Source organism: Topomyia yanbarensis, chromosome 3, assembly GCF_030247195.1.
Source record: "Topomyia yanbarensis strain Yona2022 chromosome 3, ASM3024719v1, whole genome shotgun sequence".
In the NCBI taxonomy this organism is placed as follows: Eukaryota; Metazoa; Arthropoda; class Insecta; order Diptera; family Culicidae; genus Topomyia; species Topomyia yanbarensis.
This window is the reverse complement of record NC_080672.1, coordinates 39,316,595-39,336,030: the sequence shown is the minus strand read 5'-3', so window position 1 is coordinate 39,336,030 and position 19,436 is coordinate 39,316,595. Positions and strand designations below refer to the sequence as shown.

The 19,436-nt window shown below is 39.5% G+C and overlaps 4 protein-coding genes across 7 annotated transcripts; 2 read left to right on the top strand and 2 right to left on the bottom strand.

The window, feature by feature from the left end:
- Window positions 1-5,429: 5,429 nt before the first annotated feature.
- Window positions 5,430-6,799, top strand: LOC131689825 (uncharacterized). Of its 2 annotated transcripts, none has more exons than XM_058975145.1 (2): window positions 5,430-5,523; window positions 5,607-6,799. In XM_058975145.1, exon 2 carries the CDS (start codon window positions 5,614-5,616, stop codon window positions 6,700-6,702), a length of 1,089 nt encoding a protein of 362 aa, XP_058831128.1. In that variant the 5' UTR covers window positions 5,430-5,523; window positions 5,607-5,613; the 3' UTR covers window positions 6,703-6,799. The 2 variants fall into 2 exon arrangements, with proteins under 2 accessions (XP_058831128.1, XP_058831129.1); XM_058975146.1 differs by having other exon boundaries at window positions 5,438-5,523; window positions 5,592-6,799.
- Window positions 6,786-7,462, bottom strand: LOC131689831 (anaphase-promoting complex subunit 10). Of its 2 annotated transcripts, XM_058975151.1 has the most exons (3): window positions 7,326-7,462; window positions 7,156-7,259; window positions 6,786-7,056 (listed from the first exon to the last, which is right to left on the bottom strand). In XM_058975151.1, exons 1-3 carry the CDS (start codon window positions 7,432-7,434, stop codon window positions 6,811-6,813), a joined length of 459 nt encoding a protein of 152 aa, XP_058831134.1. In that variant the 5' UTR covers window positions 7,435-7,462; the 3' UTR covers window positions 6,786-6,810. The 2 variants fall into 2 exon arrangements, with proteins under 2 accessions (XP_058831134.1, XP_058831133.1); XM_058975150.1 differs by having other exon boundaries at window positions 6,786-7,259.
- A 7,001-nt stretch (window positions 7,463-14,463) lies between these two features.
- Window positions 14,464-16,078, top strand: LOC131689823 (uncharacterized). The gene is made up of 2 exons (XM_058975142.1): window positions 14,464-15,665; window positions 15,722-16,078. Exons 1-2 carry the CDS (start codon window positions 14,598-14,600, stop codon window positions 16,001-16,003), a joined length of 1,350 nt encoding a protein of 449 aa, XP_058831125.1. The 5' UTR covers window positions 14,464-14,597; the 3' UTR covers window positions 16,004-16,078.
- On the bottom strand, window positions 16,052-18,650 carry LOC131689817 (coiled-coil domain-containing protein 22 homolog). Of its 2 annotated transcripts, XM_058975129.1 has the most exons (6): window positions 18,425-18,650; window positions 18,246-18,351; window positions 18,013-18,184; window positions 17,610-17,958; window positions 16,913-17,547; window positions 16,052-16,855 (listed from the first exon to the last, which is right to left on the bottom strand). In XM_058975129.1, exons 2-6 carry the CDS (start codon window positions 18,293-18,295, stop codon window positions 16,274-16,276), a joined length of 1,788 nt encoding a protein of 595 aa, XP_058831112.1. In that variant the 5' UTR covers window positions 18,296-18,351; window positions 18,425-18,650; the 3' UTR covers window positions 16,052-16,273. The 2 variants fall into 2 exon arrangements, with proteins under 2 accessions (XP_058831112.1, XP_058831111.1); XM_058975128.1 differs by having other exon boundaries at window positions 18,246-18,650.
- Between the last annotated feature and the right edge of the window lie 786 nt (window positions 18,651-19,436).

The following is a 19,436-nucleotide window of genomic DNA, read 5'->3' as shown; positions in this document are numbered from 1 at the left end:
TGTCAATTCGCGGAATAGCAAGCCTTTTTTCTGTGAGCCGTGCTCAATCCTACACAATGTCGTATATACAGGTCTGGCGAAGATGGCACTTTGGCATTCGTGAGATGAATCTTACATGAGTGGTGTGAGTGATCACAGTATAAATCAGCTTGCTTTCGTCATAGCGGTCGTTCCGCTCCCATTGAATCGTGTGAGCGCTATGACGTCGACCCGTGTGCTTCTGGATTGTTTACATATTTTTGGTTGCCAACACTAGCAAACCGTGTGTTCTGCCACACCTATATAAATCTCATTGAATCCTACAGACACTTTATATAACAGACTAGCGGAGAGAAAAAACAGTAAAACTGTTGAGAATCAATGTAGTAAACATTGTTTTGATTCGTAACCATAGCATTTTCTCGACGCATTCTAAATATTATCGACGCCTAATAACGAGGGGGCAACAAAAGCATACTATTGTTGAGTTCACCGGTTCACGGTTACTGAACCATCTTTTATTAATGGTTGGTATAGGACCTAGTAATCTTGAGTTCATCTTTGCTTTAACCACGACAAAAATCACAACTCATTGATAGGTCTTTTATACTCAACCTTGAGTTAAATATGTTTAAATTTAAGTTGAATCTACTTAATTTTGAGTATACCTCAAACCACTCAAAAGTAGCTTATTCCACGGAAGACCTCGACTGAATCGAATCTCTCGTTTTGTTTTTGGCAACACTAATAAGTGCAAAAGCGATGCAAAACTCAAAAGTACTCAAATTTAAGTTAAAAGAACTTATTTTGTGGGTTGTTTTATTTTTCCGTGTACTGTCGCTAACGAGTCTTAACCGTCCGGAAGTAGCGCTAATACCTCACTGAACGAGCTGGTGCCCTCAGACAATTTCGTTAGATTTTCAGAGCAGCCTGCACTCAGTGCACTAGCCTGACTGCCGGAACGTTAAAACACATTAAAATAATTAATCATCAACAAGATGTGAAAAATCACGCTTTTTACCATAAAATCCAGACGATTTTACCACCTGAGCACCAGTTAAGAACATCTAAGGCCAATTTCAATTTTGAGCTGCTTACCGAAAATTTTTGAAAGCCTCGTTCATGATTTGCTGTACCCGAAGGTTCACCACATCATTTCCGAGTGGCAGCATGGATTTGTGAAAAAACGTTCGACGAGTACTAATCTTATGGCGTACGTTTCGTCACTTAGTAGCGCGCTTGGAAAACGTCAGCAGGTTGATACCGTTTACGTTGATTTTGCAAAAGCGTTCGATAGGGTGCCTCATTTGTTAATCGTGGCCAAATTTGAGCGCATGGGACTTCCTGAGTGGTTGACACGGTGGATAATGTCATATCTCACCGAGCGTAGTGCATTTGTGCGCATAGATGAAACGAGATCATCTCCGTTTGTGATAGAGTCGGGTGTGCCTCAGGGTAGTCATTTGGGCCCGCTACTGTTTATTTTATTCGTAAACGATTTGTGCTCCGCTATACAGTCTCCTAAGTATATGTTTGCTGATGATCTGAAATTTTTCCGTGTGATTGCGTCGGCAGTCGATTGCTGTGCTATTCAAGCTGATATTGATATGCTGCTAAATTGGTGTACTCATAACGGGATGGAAGTAAATGTGCAAAAGTGCAATGTGATATCGTTCTGTCGAAACAGGCACGTCCTGACATTTGATTATAGAATGACAGAAAGCAGTATCAACCGAGTTAATACGATAAAGGACCTAGGCATTCTCATCGATAACAAACTAAATTTCGCGCAGCACATTGCAATGACTACAGCCAAGGCCTATGCCGTGCTGGGGTTCATTAAACGAAACACGCAGCAATTCAGCGATATTTATTGCCTAAAAACGCTATTTTGTGCACTCGTGCGTAGCATCCTGGAGTACGGCGTGCTTGTGTGGGCACCCTATCATGCTGTTCAAATTAATCGCATCGAACGAATTCAGCGTCACTTTGTTCGTTACGCTCTGCGGTTACTACCTTGGACTGATCCTATTCGTCTACCGCCCTATGAACATCGATGCAATCTTCTACGTTTGCCAACTCTTGCAAGTCGGAGGATAATGCTGCAACGGCTCTTCGTGTTCGATCTTCTGGAAAACAATATAGATAGCCCGGAGTTGCTGAGCCAGCTCCGATTCAACGTACCACCTAGACCCACCAGACGAACTGATTTCTTTCGGTTACCGATGTATCGTACTCTTTTTTCACAAAACAATCCGTTCAATGTATGCTGTCGTAATTTTAATGATGTAGCTGACAAGTATGATTTTAACATTACTAAGACTACCTTTAAACATAGAATTATTATTAATTAAGGAACTGTCTGTACGAGAAAATCGAAGACCAGTATAAATAAATAAATAAATAAATAAATAAATAAATAAATAAATAAATAAATGAAATCTGTTTGCATTCGCCCATTTTTGAAGTTAAGTTTGTGAATAGATATGGTAGTAAACACCTCGCGGGCTTCTCCCTTCAACACACTTAAATCAAACTATAGCGTTTTGTTGTGTTTCATAGACTCTTACAAACTTGGCATATAGTTCAGTCACAGACTAACAGACATAACATTCAAAAACAAAGCTTCGTCCGCTTTAACGGTCATTTTAAATATATTTGTAGTTGGGACTGTGACCACATTTGAAATTATGACTTCACTGAAATATGAACAAGCATATTGGGGATAGACTATTAGTGAAAATATGTTCCCAAACCTGAGGGGTAACCCACCAGTAAATGAGTGTTTGGGACCGTGAATAAAAGGTGGAACTAGTGTTCTGGGAAAATTGTTGGATCGATGTTCTTTGAGGGAATTCCCTCATAGTGTTGTCTGTTAGTCTGTGGTTCAGTGAACGACTATATTAGTTACCGCATATCTCCGGCACTGTAATTGCAGAATTTCGATTGATTGCAAATATCTTCAACATGCGTACGATTTGTATCCACAGCAGCCTCACCGAGTGCAGTAATGTTGGGCGATGGCTATGCGATTTTTTAAAATCGATCTTTTCAGGCCAATTTTGTTGAATTTTGATCTGATAAAATCGATTTTTCTAAAATCCCATTGAGTTCTTGTCGACCGATCTCACAAACACTACTCAACTATAAGTGTGTAAGGCGCAAGCATTGGGGTTGTCTTAACTTGGGGTCCAAATCTTTCAAGCTTTATGGACCCTCGAAATGAATCTGTTAGACTGACGGTATTTTAAATTACAAAGGTGTGCAGCGCTTCTAACTAACTTAAAAAAGAGCATTGAATCAGTAATAGGCGAAGGCGCAATCGAATCGGCAAAATTCGAAGAGCAAGGGTCACGTTACACTCTTCATATACGTCCAAGTCCAGGTAGAAAAACTGCTCAAAACAACTACTCTACTAGACAGAAACCAAATCTCGATTACCCGGGCACCCCCGTGTTAATATAAGTATATGCGTTGGATAAACTGAGCAACGAAAAGGTGTTTGATGTCAATCAAATAACGCGTTACGACAACGAAAAACCATTAAATACGCCAGCACTGATTCTAACATTCATCAAACCATCTATCCAAAACACGTGAAGATTGATCTGTGCGTGCTAGCACCCAGCTATTCCATCCCAATCTAGTTTCATGGCTACTCATGTTTTAAGTATAGTCATACCACAGATAACAGACATTTAGACTAGAACGAAATTTCTTTAAAAACCTGTGTAAACTTTCAAATTGATAAGTTAACGTTAAAAATCAATGTTTCACTATTGTCATCTACGCAACTGTTTGCTACACGTGTTTGACAGCTGCACTCCAATTGCATTGCATCGATCACTGCGCCACCTTCAAACGTTTGCCAAATGCATTCCAGACGTCTATTTTATTCGGAATTTCAGTATCGGGTATTTACACATATTTTGAATCGAGCCTAAACGTCTCTTATCTGTGGTCATACCAAATTGCGATGCCCTGGACCAAATAGATGTCACAAATTAAAAGGGGGATAGGAAATCTAAAAACGAAACCTGTATACATACACCCTTTTGCATTGTTGGTGCGGGAGGCCTATATTCTCAGGCAAATACTTCGGATTACTTGAAACACCGACTACATCTCCATCAAACATTTCAGCTTCCACCGGCAACACTTTCACACAGGTATTTTTCACCGGATGAATGCAGATCGAAAAACCAGTAGTTTACCGCCAGTTCCCCCTAGAAGGTGCCGTTTAGTAGCAGCCCCCTGTTATGAAAAGGCTGTACAGTCAGCATCACTGCCAAGAAAATCAAAACAACTCTCATCGAATCATTAAATGCTGCATTTGGTTACAAAGCATCGAATTTTTTAATCGTATGGTATCTAATCAGCCCCCAAGATGCATAACTATATGCTAATTGAAAACGGTGATTGTTTGTGTATTCACCACACCGAAATTGCTCAATAACTTCGAAAATAGAAGAGCTAGAACAAAACGTTCCTCTAAACAGTTGCGGGTGGCATTCACGTAAATAACATTGTAGAACATTTCAAATTCATAGGTACGATACCAAAAAAAGTTATATTAAAAAAAAGGATTTTAATTGGTCATCCACAAAACAAGGCACTACAACATCACAAGTATTGAAAAGGCAGACTTGGACTCTTAAGCAAAGTTGTTCGCAAAAAGTAGTAGAATATTGCAGAACATATGATTTCATTATCTATACATTTTAAAAAATTAAGAAAAATATCTCTTTTAGGGAGATTAATCACTGAATGTACTAAACCAGAGGAAAGGTCTTTAAATACTGATAAAACCTTCAGAAGATATTATTGATCTAAACTTGACCGTTTTTGTGTAAATAATTAATCGTGTTTTTGGCAAAAAAAATCACTGTGCACCCAAATAAACTAATCAGCATATTAGGTAGCCACCATTCAAACTGCCAAATCTGATGTTCGCTAAGACTTTAGGTAAGTGATATCATTGTACTATATTTACACAGAACAATTCTCGACAGACATATGATTACGGCCTAAAAGCCAACTGTCAAAATCCACTTTGAATGAAAATTCCAGACAAACCGTTACTAGTCGAACACAGTTCACAACAGTTTATGAAAGAGAAAACTTGTCTCTTTCGTTTACTGCCAACATCTGTGATTGGCGTGTAACGGTTTGTCCGGAATTTCCATTCAAAGTGGATTGTGACAGTTGGCTTTTAGGCCGTAATCATATGTTTGTCGAGAATTCCACAAATCTTCATTCGCTGCCCAAATAAAGCTGCCAGAAAATGTGTCTGAAATCGCCCTTTAATAACATTCACAAATTGTAGCGGCAATTAGCACAGGCAACCGTCAACATGTGAACACATTTGGCAAAGTTCGTCCGCCTTTTTTGACTGGGATCTTGCACGCAACTTCTCGGCGAGAGGTGAAGAGAGTGTCATTTTTAGTACCTTTTAAATGTGCACTCTAGAAATGTATCAAAAGTAAATTTGAACGTTCGTCCGATCCGTAAAGAATAATAACTATTGTTGCTGATATCGTACAGGTATTCACTTTATAAATTCTAATTATTCATTCAGAATATACACCAACTTTGTATACGAAATTTCAAAGAGTTTTGTTTCTCAGTATTGCCATGGCTGCCGCCTGCATCATCTGCAACAATTCGCCGGATAGGAGACCGGATTGCACACTATTCTCTCTCCCGGACAAAGATGAACAACCGGTAGAGTATCAAAAATATTTAACGGCATGCGACCTGGACGAATCATGCCTCCCCGGTGACGGAAATTTGCTGTACATTTGTTCGACCCATTTTGAGCCACACTGCTTCGAGGAAAGCTCTGCGGAAGAAATTGTCTTGAAAGAAGGAGCCATGCCCAGTTTGAACATGGAGCGGATCGAAATCGAGGCTTATGTGGACGAAGATTTTCAGATTCTGGATGAGTACATGCCGTTGTTTAATATTAAGCAGACCAAAATGGAGACGGAAATATCCGTTGATCTAACGCTAGATGATGATGATGCTGACGATCGTCCCTCGGTTGAGACTTTCCTCGTTCCAAAGCCTGAACCTATAGAGGAAATTATAGAGGAAGGAATCATTTGTGATGAGAATGAAGTCAAAACGGAAGCTCCCGATGCCGACGAAGGCATACCGGATCCGTTCGACGACCTGAGTCCACCGGCCGATGGAAAATACTGCATATTATGCGATGATAATGAAAGTAAGAATCCATCCTGCAAGCTGTATATTTTTCCTCGTAAAATTCCCAAGATCTACCGTAAATGGATGTCTGCAGCCGGTTTGGATATAGAACAGTATAAAAATACAGACATCTATAGCTGTAGCCGGCATTTCCCCAAGAATGGATTTTTTGCTGGTGGCAAATTCATTCAGAGTTGGGCTACCCCGAATTTAAATATACCAGCCAGGAAGCGACCTGTAGAAGTTCCTGTACCTAGCACCATTTCAAAACCCCAGGCAACAGTTATTGATTCAACTCCAGAAACATCTACCAAAGAAAAACCGGTTGGAGCAAAAATCATCATCAAATCAAACCCGGAGAATCGGAAAAATGCAGAAGCACTGAACATAGACCCGGATAGCTATGCACAAACGTTTGCCAAAGTCGTCATGGAGTTGATGCCTAAGAAAATCAATTACAACGGCGTCGACCGACCGGTCACTGGTACGATCGTGTTTCACTCCAACTTATTTTAAGATATGTGTTAAAATTGTATTCATAGATAATACGTACAAGGACTATTCGGATGTTTTAAATTCCATCTTAAAGAATAAACAACTTATTTAATCTAACGAATAATCTGTCTATCGTATTGTTCTAAACTGTTGGAACTCTATTGTACTAAAAGGTCCATACTGTTCCAACGGATAAGTAGTCCCTTCCGTAGGTGAATGAACGCGAATTTGTCGCATGTGCGTATCTCTCCCGTTCTGGTGATTACTAATAACTGCGATTTGTATCATAAACGTACGCATCGGAATGTCCCGCACCTCCTTGATAGGTATACAAACCCACCCGGAAGGTTCGCATAGATCAACAACTTCAACTTCCTGTAAGTCGTTGAAGTGTGTTCCGCAGCGAATCGAGATTCGACTTGGAGTATAACTCTCGTCAAGCTTGTAATCGGAATAGATAAAGATCTGGCTTACCGTAGTTTTTCGTGGGAACTGGATGTTCACGAGGTGGGGTAACTGGCCGTCCGACTGCCAATACGTTTCCATGGAATTGTCACGAAGCTGTTCGACGCCAAAGCCTGCGGAAATAAGCAACACTGTTGAAGCCGATGCAATAGCCAGATGATATAGTGAGAGGAGCATACCAGGTTTGCAAGATGAAAGACTCCAAACCGCCTGAGATCCAACCTCACGGACATTCCCGGACCGTTCTTCCGTAGTCGGACAAACATTTGCACCCGTTTTCACACTCATCTGTTTTTAGTTCAGCAGTCTGCTGCGATGTTTTTTACGAAACAAACATTTAACCGAGGGGGCTGTCGATGGATTGAATTTAGTCGGCAAATGTATACACGGATAAAAAGTACATTGAGTTCTTTTCGGCCGGTCTCACGAACACTACCCGAACAGAAAGTAATATCGAAATTGATCGTAGAAACGTTGAATTTACAACAGTTTTATTTGTTAACAACAACTTTTCTTGTAACATCAATGTACTTATGATGCAGTCTTTCATGCCTCCAAAATCTATAACGGAAAAACAATGTAAATCGATGTTTTTGATTTCAGAATGTATGGGAAAAGATCATTTTCTTCATTGTTACATTCCTTCGATGTAAAAATCGAGTTTACAATGAAATTGAATGTAGAAACAACAAATTATATTATATTTACATTGTAAATTTTCCAGAATAATATTGTTTTTCGTTGTAATGTAACAATAAAAAACGCTGTAATACTGTTGTGCATTTCTATTCCGGTTTCTAGTTTCTTGGTTGAAAACAATCCCATTTGCTTTGCCGTCTTTTTTATTATTTTCCACCATCTAGTGATGTAGTATTTGTGTTACGTGACGTGTACGTACATGAACCAACGACACGACCTGAAACTTAGTGAAATCTCCCGAAGAAAAGGTGTGCGTGTTATTGCTTGCCAGTTACCAATACATTTATGTCGTTTTCGATTGAGAACCTAGAAACTAACCCAGGTTAGTTGCTTCAAACGAACGTTTTTAATGAAACTGAGTTGGGTTCTCGCCAAACAGCGGTGGTGTGAGCAAACCCGAAATATATTTCAGGTTGGAACCCAACCCGGTTTTCAGTTCACTGGCGCATAACCTAGGTTGGAAACTGGCTTCAAACAAACGGTTTGACAGCAGTTAGATCCGAAACTGAGTTAGTTTCTGCTTCAAGCGAAAACGACATTAGTGACCCCTCGAAGTAGACATAAAAAAGGTTCTCCAGCAACACTTTCTTGTTTTGATTTTCAGTTGCTATGTAGCAACGATGTTTTGTTTTTCACAGTAACTTCTAGTCGGATTTACCGGTGATGGCAAAAATGATTGGCCACTGTTGTGGTATTTTGACCATATTCAGCAGATCAACAACTTAGAAATTCAAGGTAAACTCATAACAATGCTTGATTGCCTAATCCTAATTTCAAAATTTTTTTATGAAGCAGATTTTTTTCAGCAATAATAGAATGTGATTGGTGGAATTTTCTGTTGGCCCTGATAATATTGGTAATTTTATTGCAATATAAACTAACTAGTTTGGACCAGGCTGTGAAAAACTACAAAACGGTCAGTTAGAATACAAAGAGAGGGGCTATCATCTAGAGCCTATAATAAAGTATTTTGGCCTCCTTGGCGAACAATAATTACTCCTACTGAAATCTTTAAACGAAAATTTCAGTGTTGGTTACCTCAGTTTTCCATCTAGGAACTCTAACGCATGGGCATGAGTGAATTTCAACGAAGCAATGCTCTTGGATTTGTATCATAAAATAAGTTACTATCGGAAAGCTGTGATCTGTTAAATATTGGTTTGTTTGTCATGTTAGTAACACCTGGACTGAGATCAAAACTCGCTCATGTTGGTTAAAAGATGACATTGGAGCACGAGGTGCTGGAAAAGCAAGCATCGGTTGGTTAGAATACATTTTCTCAGTGGATCAATCTGTACTCGTGATTTGAAACATAACATTCCTTCTGCAGGAGTATCTGATGACACACAGTCCCGCTCGCGTTGGTACCCGGAAAAATTAAACCAACTGACCAAATAAGGTGCTAATGCGATCGGTGAAGGTAAACGAAACCATATTGGTATTGAAGCAAAAATATATCTTGTCTTCATTTTTTGACAGATCGTCATTGCCAAAGTGAACAGATGTCCTTTTTGGTTACTCGACGCATTATCACCAGGTTTTAAACGATAACAAAATGTTATTCATATACAAGTCAGCGCTGCTGATTCAAGATGCAATCCTATTGTTTCATTTCAACAATAGAACGAAGATGGATAAAAATGTTAGTATAGGCATATTTTTTAATTATAACAGTAAGCTCAATTCTTTTTTCTGGACGCAATCCTTCGTGATTATTTGGACGAGAATGAAGAAAACAAACAGCTGATTCATCTACCTGGTGCTGCAAACGGCAATAACCCACGCAATTGATGATGGTTTGTTCCAATTGATCGCAACTGGATCTTTTTGTGAAGATGCAACAGAAAATAATAAAACAAAATAAAAATGTTATGAATGTATTTCGTTTTAAATGCCCTTACAATATGAATTGCTTTTCCTTTTCATTATGATACATTCGAAACAAAATGTATGACACATCTAATTGATGTTATGTGTTGAAAATAGTATGCGCCGCGTTGGCTTAGTTTTTTTGTCGTCAGAGAATATTGCTTTTGAAAAATTATAAACCATTGCAAATTCCTTTCAAAAATGCAATTTTATTGTAATATCTGGATATGTATAATTCTAATGCTAGCATATTGCGTAATTCTCGTGTTGTACACATAACCTGTTCAAATTGGTATATTTGGTTGATATTCTAAGTGATTCCAAGTAGTTCCGTGTCATCCAGCGAACTAAGTAATTCTTGAGTAGCTCTATTGTGATGAGGTTACGCACATGCTCTTTTTCTAGCGCTGGCTTTGCAGGCAGTAACACATCTGTTATACACTGGTCCATTAAATGAAAGTGTAAGAGATGAAACAGGATATCAAATGACGGCAATGCTCAATGCTTTCGAGCGAAAAAATCCGGATGAAAGCGCCGAATCAGATATAATTAATCGCTGTTTGTTAGCCTTGTGGGAAACGCTAACGAAGCATTTTTGCTGCTGAGAGCCCTCTGTAGTCCTACACGCAATTGGGTCATTAAATGAGAAAAAAAAGTCGTTTTTTATTACTTACATCGATAAAGCTGATTTTCGTGTTTGCAACAATGTTTTTTTCCAACTCAGGAAACGTGAAAATAATATTAAAATTTAAAATAAAGGAATATGTTGACAGTCTGGATTTGACACTATAGGAAGGATTTGACATATCGAGTTTCACAACAAATGATGCCCTGGCAGAAAAAAATAGGGCTTGTTTTCTCGGTTTTCCCGGAGGGTTATTGTTATTTGACATAAACACCATCCATTGCATATAGTTTTTTTTCATTTTGGGTGTTGTCCTGATAGGCGATGTAAACAACCGCAGTTTTCCTATGTATGGTTGCCAAGTTTACATAAGATTTATTTAAAAAAAAAACAAAAAATCGTTTTTACGTATTACAACGAATTTTTTTTGAAGTAATGTTATATTATGTATATTGAACCTAAAATTTATCGAATGGAACGGAAAACTATATATAGCTTAATGACCCAATTGGCAAGTTGTATGATTCTTGAGCAACAAAACATCACCTAGACCGCATTCTTCTCCAGGATAACGCAGGACATCGAATTGCTGTAACAGGTACACCTTTTGGAGCGACTGAGCTTATCATGACATTTTCCGCATGTTAAACGGGCCTGATCTCGACCGAGGGCTAGTTCACGTAGACTCATTTGACGTAGCGGTTGTGCTTGCGGTTTATAGTGATATCATTCCAAATTTATCACTCTCATTTTATAACAATAATAATGGGGAACACATTGTTTCTTTTAGGAAGCTGTCGTAATATACTGTCATCCGATAGAGTTCACCAGCAGCGATCACACTGGTAGGAATCTTTTCCAAACGTGCTAAACCCGTAGCAGGTTCTATAGCACTACTGCACTCATTGAGAAACACAGCGTCGAGTTGAGTGATTCGGATGCAACTTTGCACCATCTATATTCTGAAAGGCAGTGTCTTCCTTCGGCTGAACTAGGGCACAATTCAGCTTCTACCAAGATCGTCGATCGTTTTCTCGGAAAACAAACAAATCGATGTCGTACTCAGTGATGCCACAAGTACAGATTTATCTAGAAAGGTACAGATTTTTGAAGCATTCTTGGTATAGATTCTGTACGGTACAGATTACAGATTTTTGTAAAAAAGTACAGATTGGTACAGATTTTTTACAAGACAGCAAATTAAAATAATTTAACCCTGCGATGCATCCCACTAAACAGCAGGTAAACGTTGAGTCAGGCAGCAGTGATAGCAAGAATCTGAAGTGGAGCTGATACTTATTGAGCTTGAGCTGAAGCTGACAATAGAATGCGAGATACCTGCTTCTAGCAAATCAAAGGGATGATGTCTAAGTGAAAGGCGAACGAATCTTCTCGAAGTGCATACGTTTACTCTGACCTGCTCCATTTGAATTCCTGCAAGCAAGTTTCTCGCATCCTATTGATATTACCAGCCCCATCTCAGCTTCTCGCCACCACTCTGTTGTTTGCAAACAAAGTGGCAACGAGAATTTGAGCAGGAGCTGATATTTACATTACTTAGTCAAACTCATCATCCGGAATTCTAACTGGTTTCTTGTGGAATTCCAGCTCAAATAAAACAACCCAGTCAAAATGTCTGGTTTGATTTCCCCGAATGAAAAATATGTACAAGATAAATGATTTTTCTTACAACCTTGTTATTGTTTGGGTACAGAATCCGGTACAGATTTTTCTATAGAAGAGTACAGATAGAAAAGATTTTTCAACTCCCGGTACAGATTTAATTGTGGCAACACTGGTCGTACTGGCGAAGTATGTTTCAACTGGAGTGATATCATCGTAAATGGTTGGGTTGTGTGGTAGCCAGGATGAGTTGCTTACGCATTAATACGACCGAGATAGTTTTTATGATTTTGGGAACAGATAACCAGTTTGCGATGATGAAGACGGTAGTCTGCTACACGGGATTACCCATGAATTAAATGTTGTATCCATACTGCGCAATAGAAAATTTAATTTGCCAATCACAGAGAATTTGCGAAAAGTTTTGAAAAACTTATCGTTTATTTTGTTGACAAATTCTTTCCTGCGTAACCAGGGGTTGCTACAGGTTGTTTGAAAAAAGTAACAGATTATTCAGTGCTGCTAGTTTCATGCATTTTGTAACGATATGTCATATTTGACAGTACCAGTTACCTGAGTCACTGAGGGGTAGTCATATTTGCGATACAATTTTGGAATACCAGTGTCTAGTCGTGTCGTTGCATGAACCGTAGAAAAGTCTATGGATGTCCCAAACTACAAACACTTTATACCTAGGGGCAGATCATTCTAGAAATGTACAACAAATTAGCATCAAATTAGAAAAATGCATTTTATTTCCATTTTTGCAACAACTATGCACTCCCTCGCAGAAAAGTTTGTTTGACAAACGTCATTTGAGCTGGAATTCATGCTGGATGCTCTGCATTTGAGCTGGAATTCATGCTGGAAGTCCCAACCGGTTCCGGACTAGGGTCTGACTGGGTAGAGGAATAACCGCTGTCAATTCTGTCGAACTCAGCCACAAAAAACATGACGACAGTAGCGCACCTGGTTTGGATATCCCAACTACCTTCAAACCGTTAGAGATTTTACACAAGTTGAATGCTGAAGATGGACGGCTGTTCTCTGTGGTTCGGGAAATGGGTCACGGGATTCCCGTATAAATAAATACCATTCCAGAAAACTTCGGAACCATTTCCTAACTATTCATATAATACTCACCATTATATAACTATTCATATAATACCCACCATACTTCTGATTCATTCCATCATTGTAATTCAACTATTATACTACCATACTTATTTAGTTACCATTTCCAATACCTTCCACGTATACTATATTGGAGATTTGTCTACTACATTATACTTTTGTGCCAGAGGTTAATATTGCTCTAGGTGGTCTTTGTTATTCGTATATCTGCTTACACTACTTCAAAAATCTGTAGTTTAACATGGTCAAAAATCCTCGTCTTCCAATAGGCGATAGCTCAAATGGACAAAACGTCAGTCCACTTAGTGTCAACGAAGCTTTCTCCAAAAGATGACTGTTCTTAACAACCCGTTGTTTGTATGGTCGAGTATGGAAAAACGATACTGGTTATGTTCGATATTGTACCAAGCAATGGTTAATCTATTGTTGTACGAACCATATTGAAAACGGTTTTGAGACGTTTAATGCAATGGTATGCATATGGTACAGATTTATGCGGGTTTCGCCCGGGGTTTGTGTCGCGATTTGATCAGGGAAAATTTTCCGCCGAGATCTCTTCAAATTGTCAAACCAAAAACTCTGCTGCTTCTAAAAAATATCAGTATCAAACTTGCACCGAATTTCAAGTCTTATAAAAAAACTATTTTCCCGTAGGAAACAATTTAGTTTGAATTGTTCCCGGGCGGATTTTTGTATGGAGAGTTTTAAAATTCCGTGATGTTTTCCGCGGTTGGGTTAACACTTAATGAAAACTGTCATTTTTGTGTGGACTCATTTCCCACCACGAGATTTAAAGTCCCGAGCTCCATTTAAAATACACAGTGACACAAGTCCCCTAACAGGTTTTCTGAACTGAAAATGACAAGCCATCGTATAATTTGGATCTGTCAAAATACATCTACAACACCGGGTTGCCAATGCGATGATTTAGCCACCTGTTTATTTGATTTTGTTATTGTTTGTCACTTATGTGATACATATTGTTTTTTCTGCTGTCAGTTGTCTCACATACTAATGAAAAATATTTAAAACAATGTTCTATTCGTGTTTTTAATTGTGACAAATTTAAAACAGAATAGTCGAGCTGTTCTAAATCTAATTCAAAAAAGTGCTCGGAAAATAAAATTGCATCTCAGCATTGCGATCGATCTGTTTTAGTCGGTAATGTAAAATAGAACAGCCCATGTATAATAAGTCAGCGTTGCGAACAGCGTAACGGTTTATGCGGAATTTCTCTTCAAAGTGGATTTTCACAGTTATGCGCCCTAATCATATGTTTGTCGGGATTTCAATAGCAAATCATGTATGAATTGTGGATCCCCTCGGTCCCGAGTTACTAATCGAGTATCTGGTTGCACTGCCTGTGTCATATTCCCATCAACGCTGTCAAATCATAACAAAACCACTTAAATCCGCATTATTCTTTCAAAGTTTTCCACAATTTAATATCGAGGAGTTACATGGTTAAAGCTGATTAAAGTTTAGACAATTCCGATAAAAAATGTTAAAACAGGTGCTGATGTCCAGATTTTCCCTGAGAAGGCTCGGCATCCTACATCGTACCTTCCTATCGGATGCATATTCCTGTCGGGAGGCATGGCAGGCTCGACTGACTACACCGGTTCTAGCACAAGTTAACCACGATTCTCTATACTACGAACTGGAACAAAAGTTACACCAAAAAGCCAAAGTGTCCGCAATCGACATCGATATCTACGCCAACAAAATGGTAGATGATTCCCACATTGAAGAAGTGGCCGACCTGATGCACAAATTCCGTCTCACCGAAGAAACTTCCAACACCCTAGATTCCACGCATCACGCAATTGTCCGGAATTATGTCGAACACAGTCACTACTCGGAGTTGATCGAATTACTGAATAATAGGCTTGGATACGGCGTTTTTCTAGACGATTTTACTTCAAATCTTACACTTGATCGATTGATAACCACTAATGAGTTCAAGTGGGCAGCTCGGATCGTCACTCTCTTGGGGCTGCAGGAAGACTTCACAAACCCAATTACCCGCTCGCTTGCATTATACGCTTGCTACCGGTATGTGAAGTCCGGTGAAATCGATCATTTTGATGATTTGATTCCTCCGCCACCGCAAGAACCGACCGAAGGTAAAAAGAAAAAGAAGGACGAAATTAAAGTACGAGTTAATTTCATCCGTAACGAGTTCTTTGATGACCATTTCGATATAAAAGACACAAAACTGTTGCTGGGTAAAACGTTCTTCCTGCTAGGCTTGAACAGCGAGGGAGCTGTCGGTAACAGTTCCAAACTGCTCGGTTTGGTTCTATACGAAAAGTATTCCAAAGCTGTCGAATTTGTTCAAACCAGTGCAGGAACCGAAATCAATGAAGAGGTTCTAGGTTTAGTGAAAACCTTTTTAGGGAAGCATGAGCATAAGGATGATGAACACTATGTAAAGTTAGTTGATCTACTAGGAACTGCAAACTTTGGGATGAAGGTGGACGGTGGCAGTTTCGAGAAGTTACTGATTGATGGGATAAATCGGAGTGTGGAGGACAATGAAGAGCGGCAAATAGAGGAACAAAAATCTGTGAGTTTGACACATTTGAATCAGATGGTTTCAGTTATATTTTTGTATTTTCTCAGATCTACATCCAATGGTGCGAGCTAAGACAGCATCGTCTTGAGGAAGAGTTGGCCCGATTGCAACGCGCTAAGCGTATACAAGAAATGGAAAAAATGAGCCGCGAGATGGAGCAAGAAGAGCAAAAGTTGTGGTTCTTTGAAAATGAGGACAAACTTGACCTGCAAATCGATAGCAAGAAAGTGTTCTATCCGAAGCGGTGGTTCGGCAAGAAGAAGAAGCCACGGGTCGTTGACGAGGGTTACATTCCGCCAGAGGTACGCCAACGACAAGGTCAACAGTAGTGCTTACTACTGCCATGTAGTTCTTTCAACAGTCAATCCAAGTGCAAAAATGAATAAAGCTGGCTTTAATGGGCACTTTAGTGTTTTTGAGTATCTCGTACCGAATGTATGTGTGTTTGGAAGGTTCCGCGCAAACAATTAATCTATTTTGATCGATTTTAAATCTAGCCCTAATCACAATTCGTTCTTTTACGTAACGCTTTTCGTAAAATTGTTGTCTTACGTGTGAATATTGTTTTAAAAAATTATACTTGCTAAGATAAAAACTACTCACTGTACTTGTTCACGTGAGGCTTCCTCCAGTCTACGTATGCTTTCCTCCAAACGATGGCTCTCGTTTTGCATTTCGGTTAAATCGTTTGTTATCTGGGCAAGATTTGCTGCCGTATTCCTGCCCTTTTCGTTTTCGATTTGATCTTCAAGATCGCGGATTTCCCGCTTTATCGATCCCGTTTCCTGCACTAATCCGATCAACTCCGCACAGTCCGAATGCAGTGTGACCAACAATTTGTATGCTCGCTTCGAATGTTCATCTTTCTTTGCATTTCGGAAAATTAGATCATCCGTCACGGTGAACTGACGATCAAGTTGCCCCGTGATGGTGTTGAGGTCCTTCTGTAATGTTCGCGTATCCTGCAGAATCATATCGATGCCAGTCTTCTGCTTACGAATATTACCAACGATCTCCAGGATGCGGCTGGTGTACGCTGTACGACTGACCGTTTTGTTCAGTTTTTCAAACTCTTGCTGAAGGCGCAGATGCATGGCACTTTTGGTTTGCAGGTCGGTGACCACTTGCTCGCATTTCAATCGGGTCGCTTCGATCTGATCCAAGAGCGGCTGAACTTTCGACTGTAATTTAAATAGTAGGCAATGTTAATTATTAGTGTTTAGCAATTTCAAGCTTACCTGTTTATTGGAATCCCTCGCCCGATAGGCGTCCAGAGTTTCCAACAGCGGTGTTCGGTGTGCATTCCACTGATCCTGCAGTTTACGCATTCGCTCGCCACCTGCCGCTATAATCCCTTCCAATTTTCTAACGTTCACCTCCGGATCTTCGAGTAAAATATGAGTGCGTTCTTTGAACTTTTTTTCATCTCTCAGTGTGGCTAATGCTCTCCGGTGTTCTTCTATCGTGTCGTTGAGCTGTTGGCGACTCACTTCAAGTTCATCGCACTGTGCCACAATTCGTTCAATTTCCACTTGTATCTGATCCATTTCTGTATGCAGTGACTCTAGTGGACTTATTCCTGTTTTTGAACTGGCTGTTGCTGATGCAACGAGCTGTGTAGGACCTGTTGTGTTCGAAGGACTGGCGGAAGAAATTTTCTGGGGAGATTTTCGTTGAGTTGACTTATTGGTTGAGCCGTAATATTCAAGTAACTTTTCGGATGCTGTCGACATTTCAACATGACGATCCACTTCATCAGTTCCGCCAGACACGTTAGATTTGATCGCTCCATCGTTAGCTGCAATCACCGTGGGAATCATGTTGTCATCGTCTAGAGACTCCAGTTTGTGAAGAGACCAAAATTGTTTAAGTTCTACCGATACAAAGAGTAAATTATGACATTTTACCAGACTTTTATCAAACAAGTGTACGAACCATCCACCACGTCGCTATGGGTCACAAACGGGATATTGATTTTTTTCGGGACAAACTGCCGGAACGCAACTCGTGCTTGTGATGCATTGGTGCTTGTGCTGGGTAAACTTTCCAGAGCTCCAAATCGACAGAATTCCGGCATCCAGGGTGCTTGCAGCTGGCTTTGTAAACTAGCAGTGATTTGAGTTTCCAACTCTGTTGTGCAATCTACTGGTTGACCCGATCCTCCGGTTTTGTCCGAGGAATCTTTGGGAAGCCGCTCGATCAAAAACATCATCACGCGACGTACCTCAGTCACGTTCGAGTAAAGAAACGTCTGATAGCCAATTTCCCTTCGGTAACCGATTGTCTGTGGAACGAATTGATTAATTTATTTTCTGATATGTTAATGCGAATGTTTTACCCGACATGCTTCCGCTAAACTCGCGGTAGTCGTAAAGCGTTGAGCCATTCCTGGAGGTAATGACTTTGGCAGATCTAAACTGGGGTCTATCAGTGCGATACATTTTGATACAATGGGAACCAGTTGCGAGGGACTAATTTCATCAAAACTGCTAACCTCCTCGTCAAGATTGCTGCAATAGATCCGATGCTTTTCATTCGCATTTTAAAAGCAATCAATAATTCATCACTTACCAACCAATTTGCCGTAGCGAGTGAAAAATAATATTATCAATTTCATCCATGACCAGTAACTTCCGGTATAATTGAAACCTTACAACTCGTCACCCACTGGATTAATCTTGATTGACAAAAAAACGAAGAAAGTAACTAGGTAAAGTGGGATGATACGCTTGTCCCATTCAATTTCTTACTCATCACACTCCAGCCGGTGATTAGAGTTTCGAAATGCTCGCCGGCTCAGAGTAAGAAAGAGGATTAGCGATTGATAAAGATGGCTACGAAACGAATAATCACTTGTTTAACAGACACAAAATGAAAATAAATGTAACTCTTCACGATAATATAAAATAATAAAATTCGTAGACCGTGAATGTATTTGGTAGTGACTATGGGAGAATTTGACAGTTCTTGCGCTGTTTACATTACATAAATTCATAAATACACATGCGTATGTACACGGAAACGAAAAACTACCTAAAATTGAGTTCCTTTGACTCAATCTCGTGGTATCGTGGGGGAACTTAAAATTAGGTAAACCGTGTTGAAGGTAGTTTCCATTTAACCACGGCAAAAATTACAACTCATTGATAGGTTTTTTATACTCAAATTTAAGTTGAATTTACCTAATTTTGAGTTCACCCCAAACAACTCAAAAGTACCTTCCTCCACGGAAGACCTCGACTGAGTCGAATCTCTCTTTTTGTTTTTGACAACACTAATAAGTGCGAAAGCGACGCACAACTCAAAAGTAAGTTAAAAGAACTTTTCTGCAGGTTGTTTTATTTAACCGTGTATATGTATATATGTTATGACGTTCAAGCGCGGTCTGAGTCATTTGGCATAAAAGCGTTTTGCATAACGGACCTTTGGCATAATTTTTCATATTTAATAACATTGAACAGAACACCATTTAGTATTGTTTGGTAGCAGTTGAAAGCTGAAAAACCAACTAGCGGCAATCGTATTTTCTCTGGTTCTGAGTGCATTTTTCGTATAATGATGCGCTATAATGCGCACTACTTCCGACGTCGTGGATTTGCACTGAACAAGAGAAAAAACGATTGAGAAGCACTGAACACTATGGGGCAGATTTTAAAAAATCAGCTAAATTAAATGCATTTCTTTCCATCAAAATAGAAATTCGTAACGTATTTTGCGTTGCGTGCAATGTATTTTGCGTTGCGTGTAAGACGTCAAAACCCT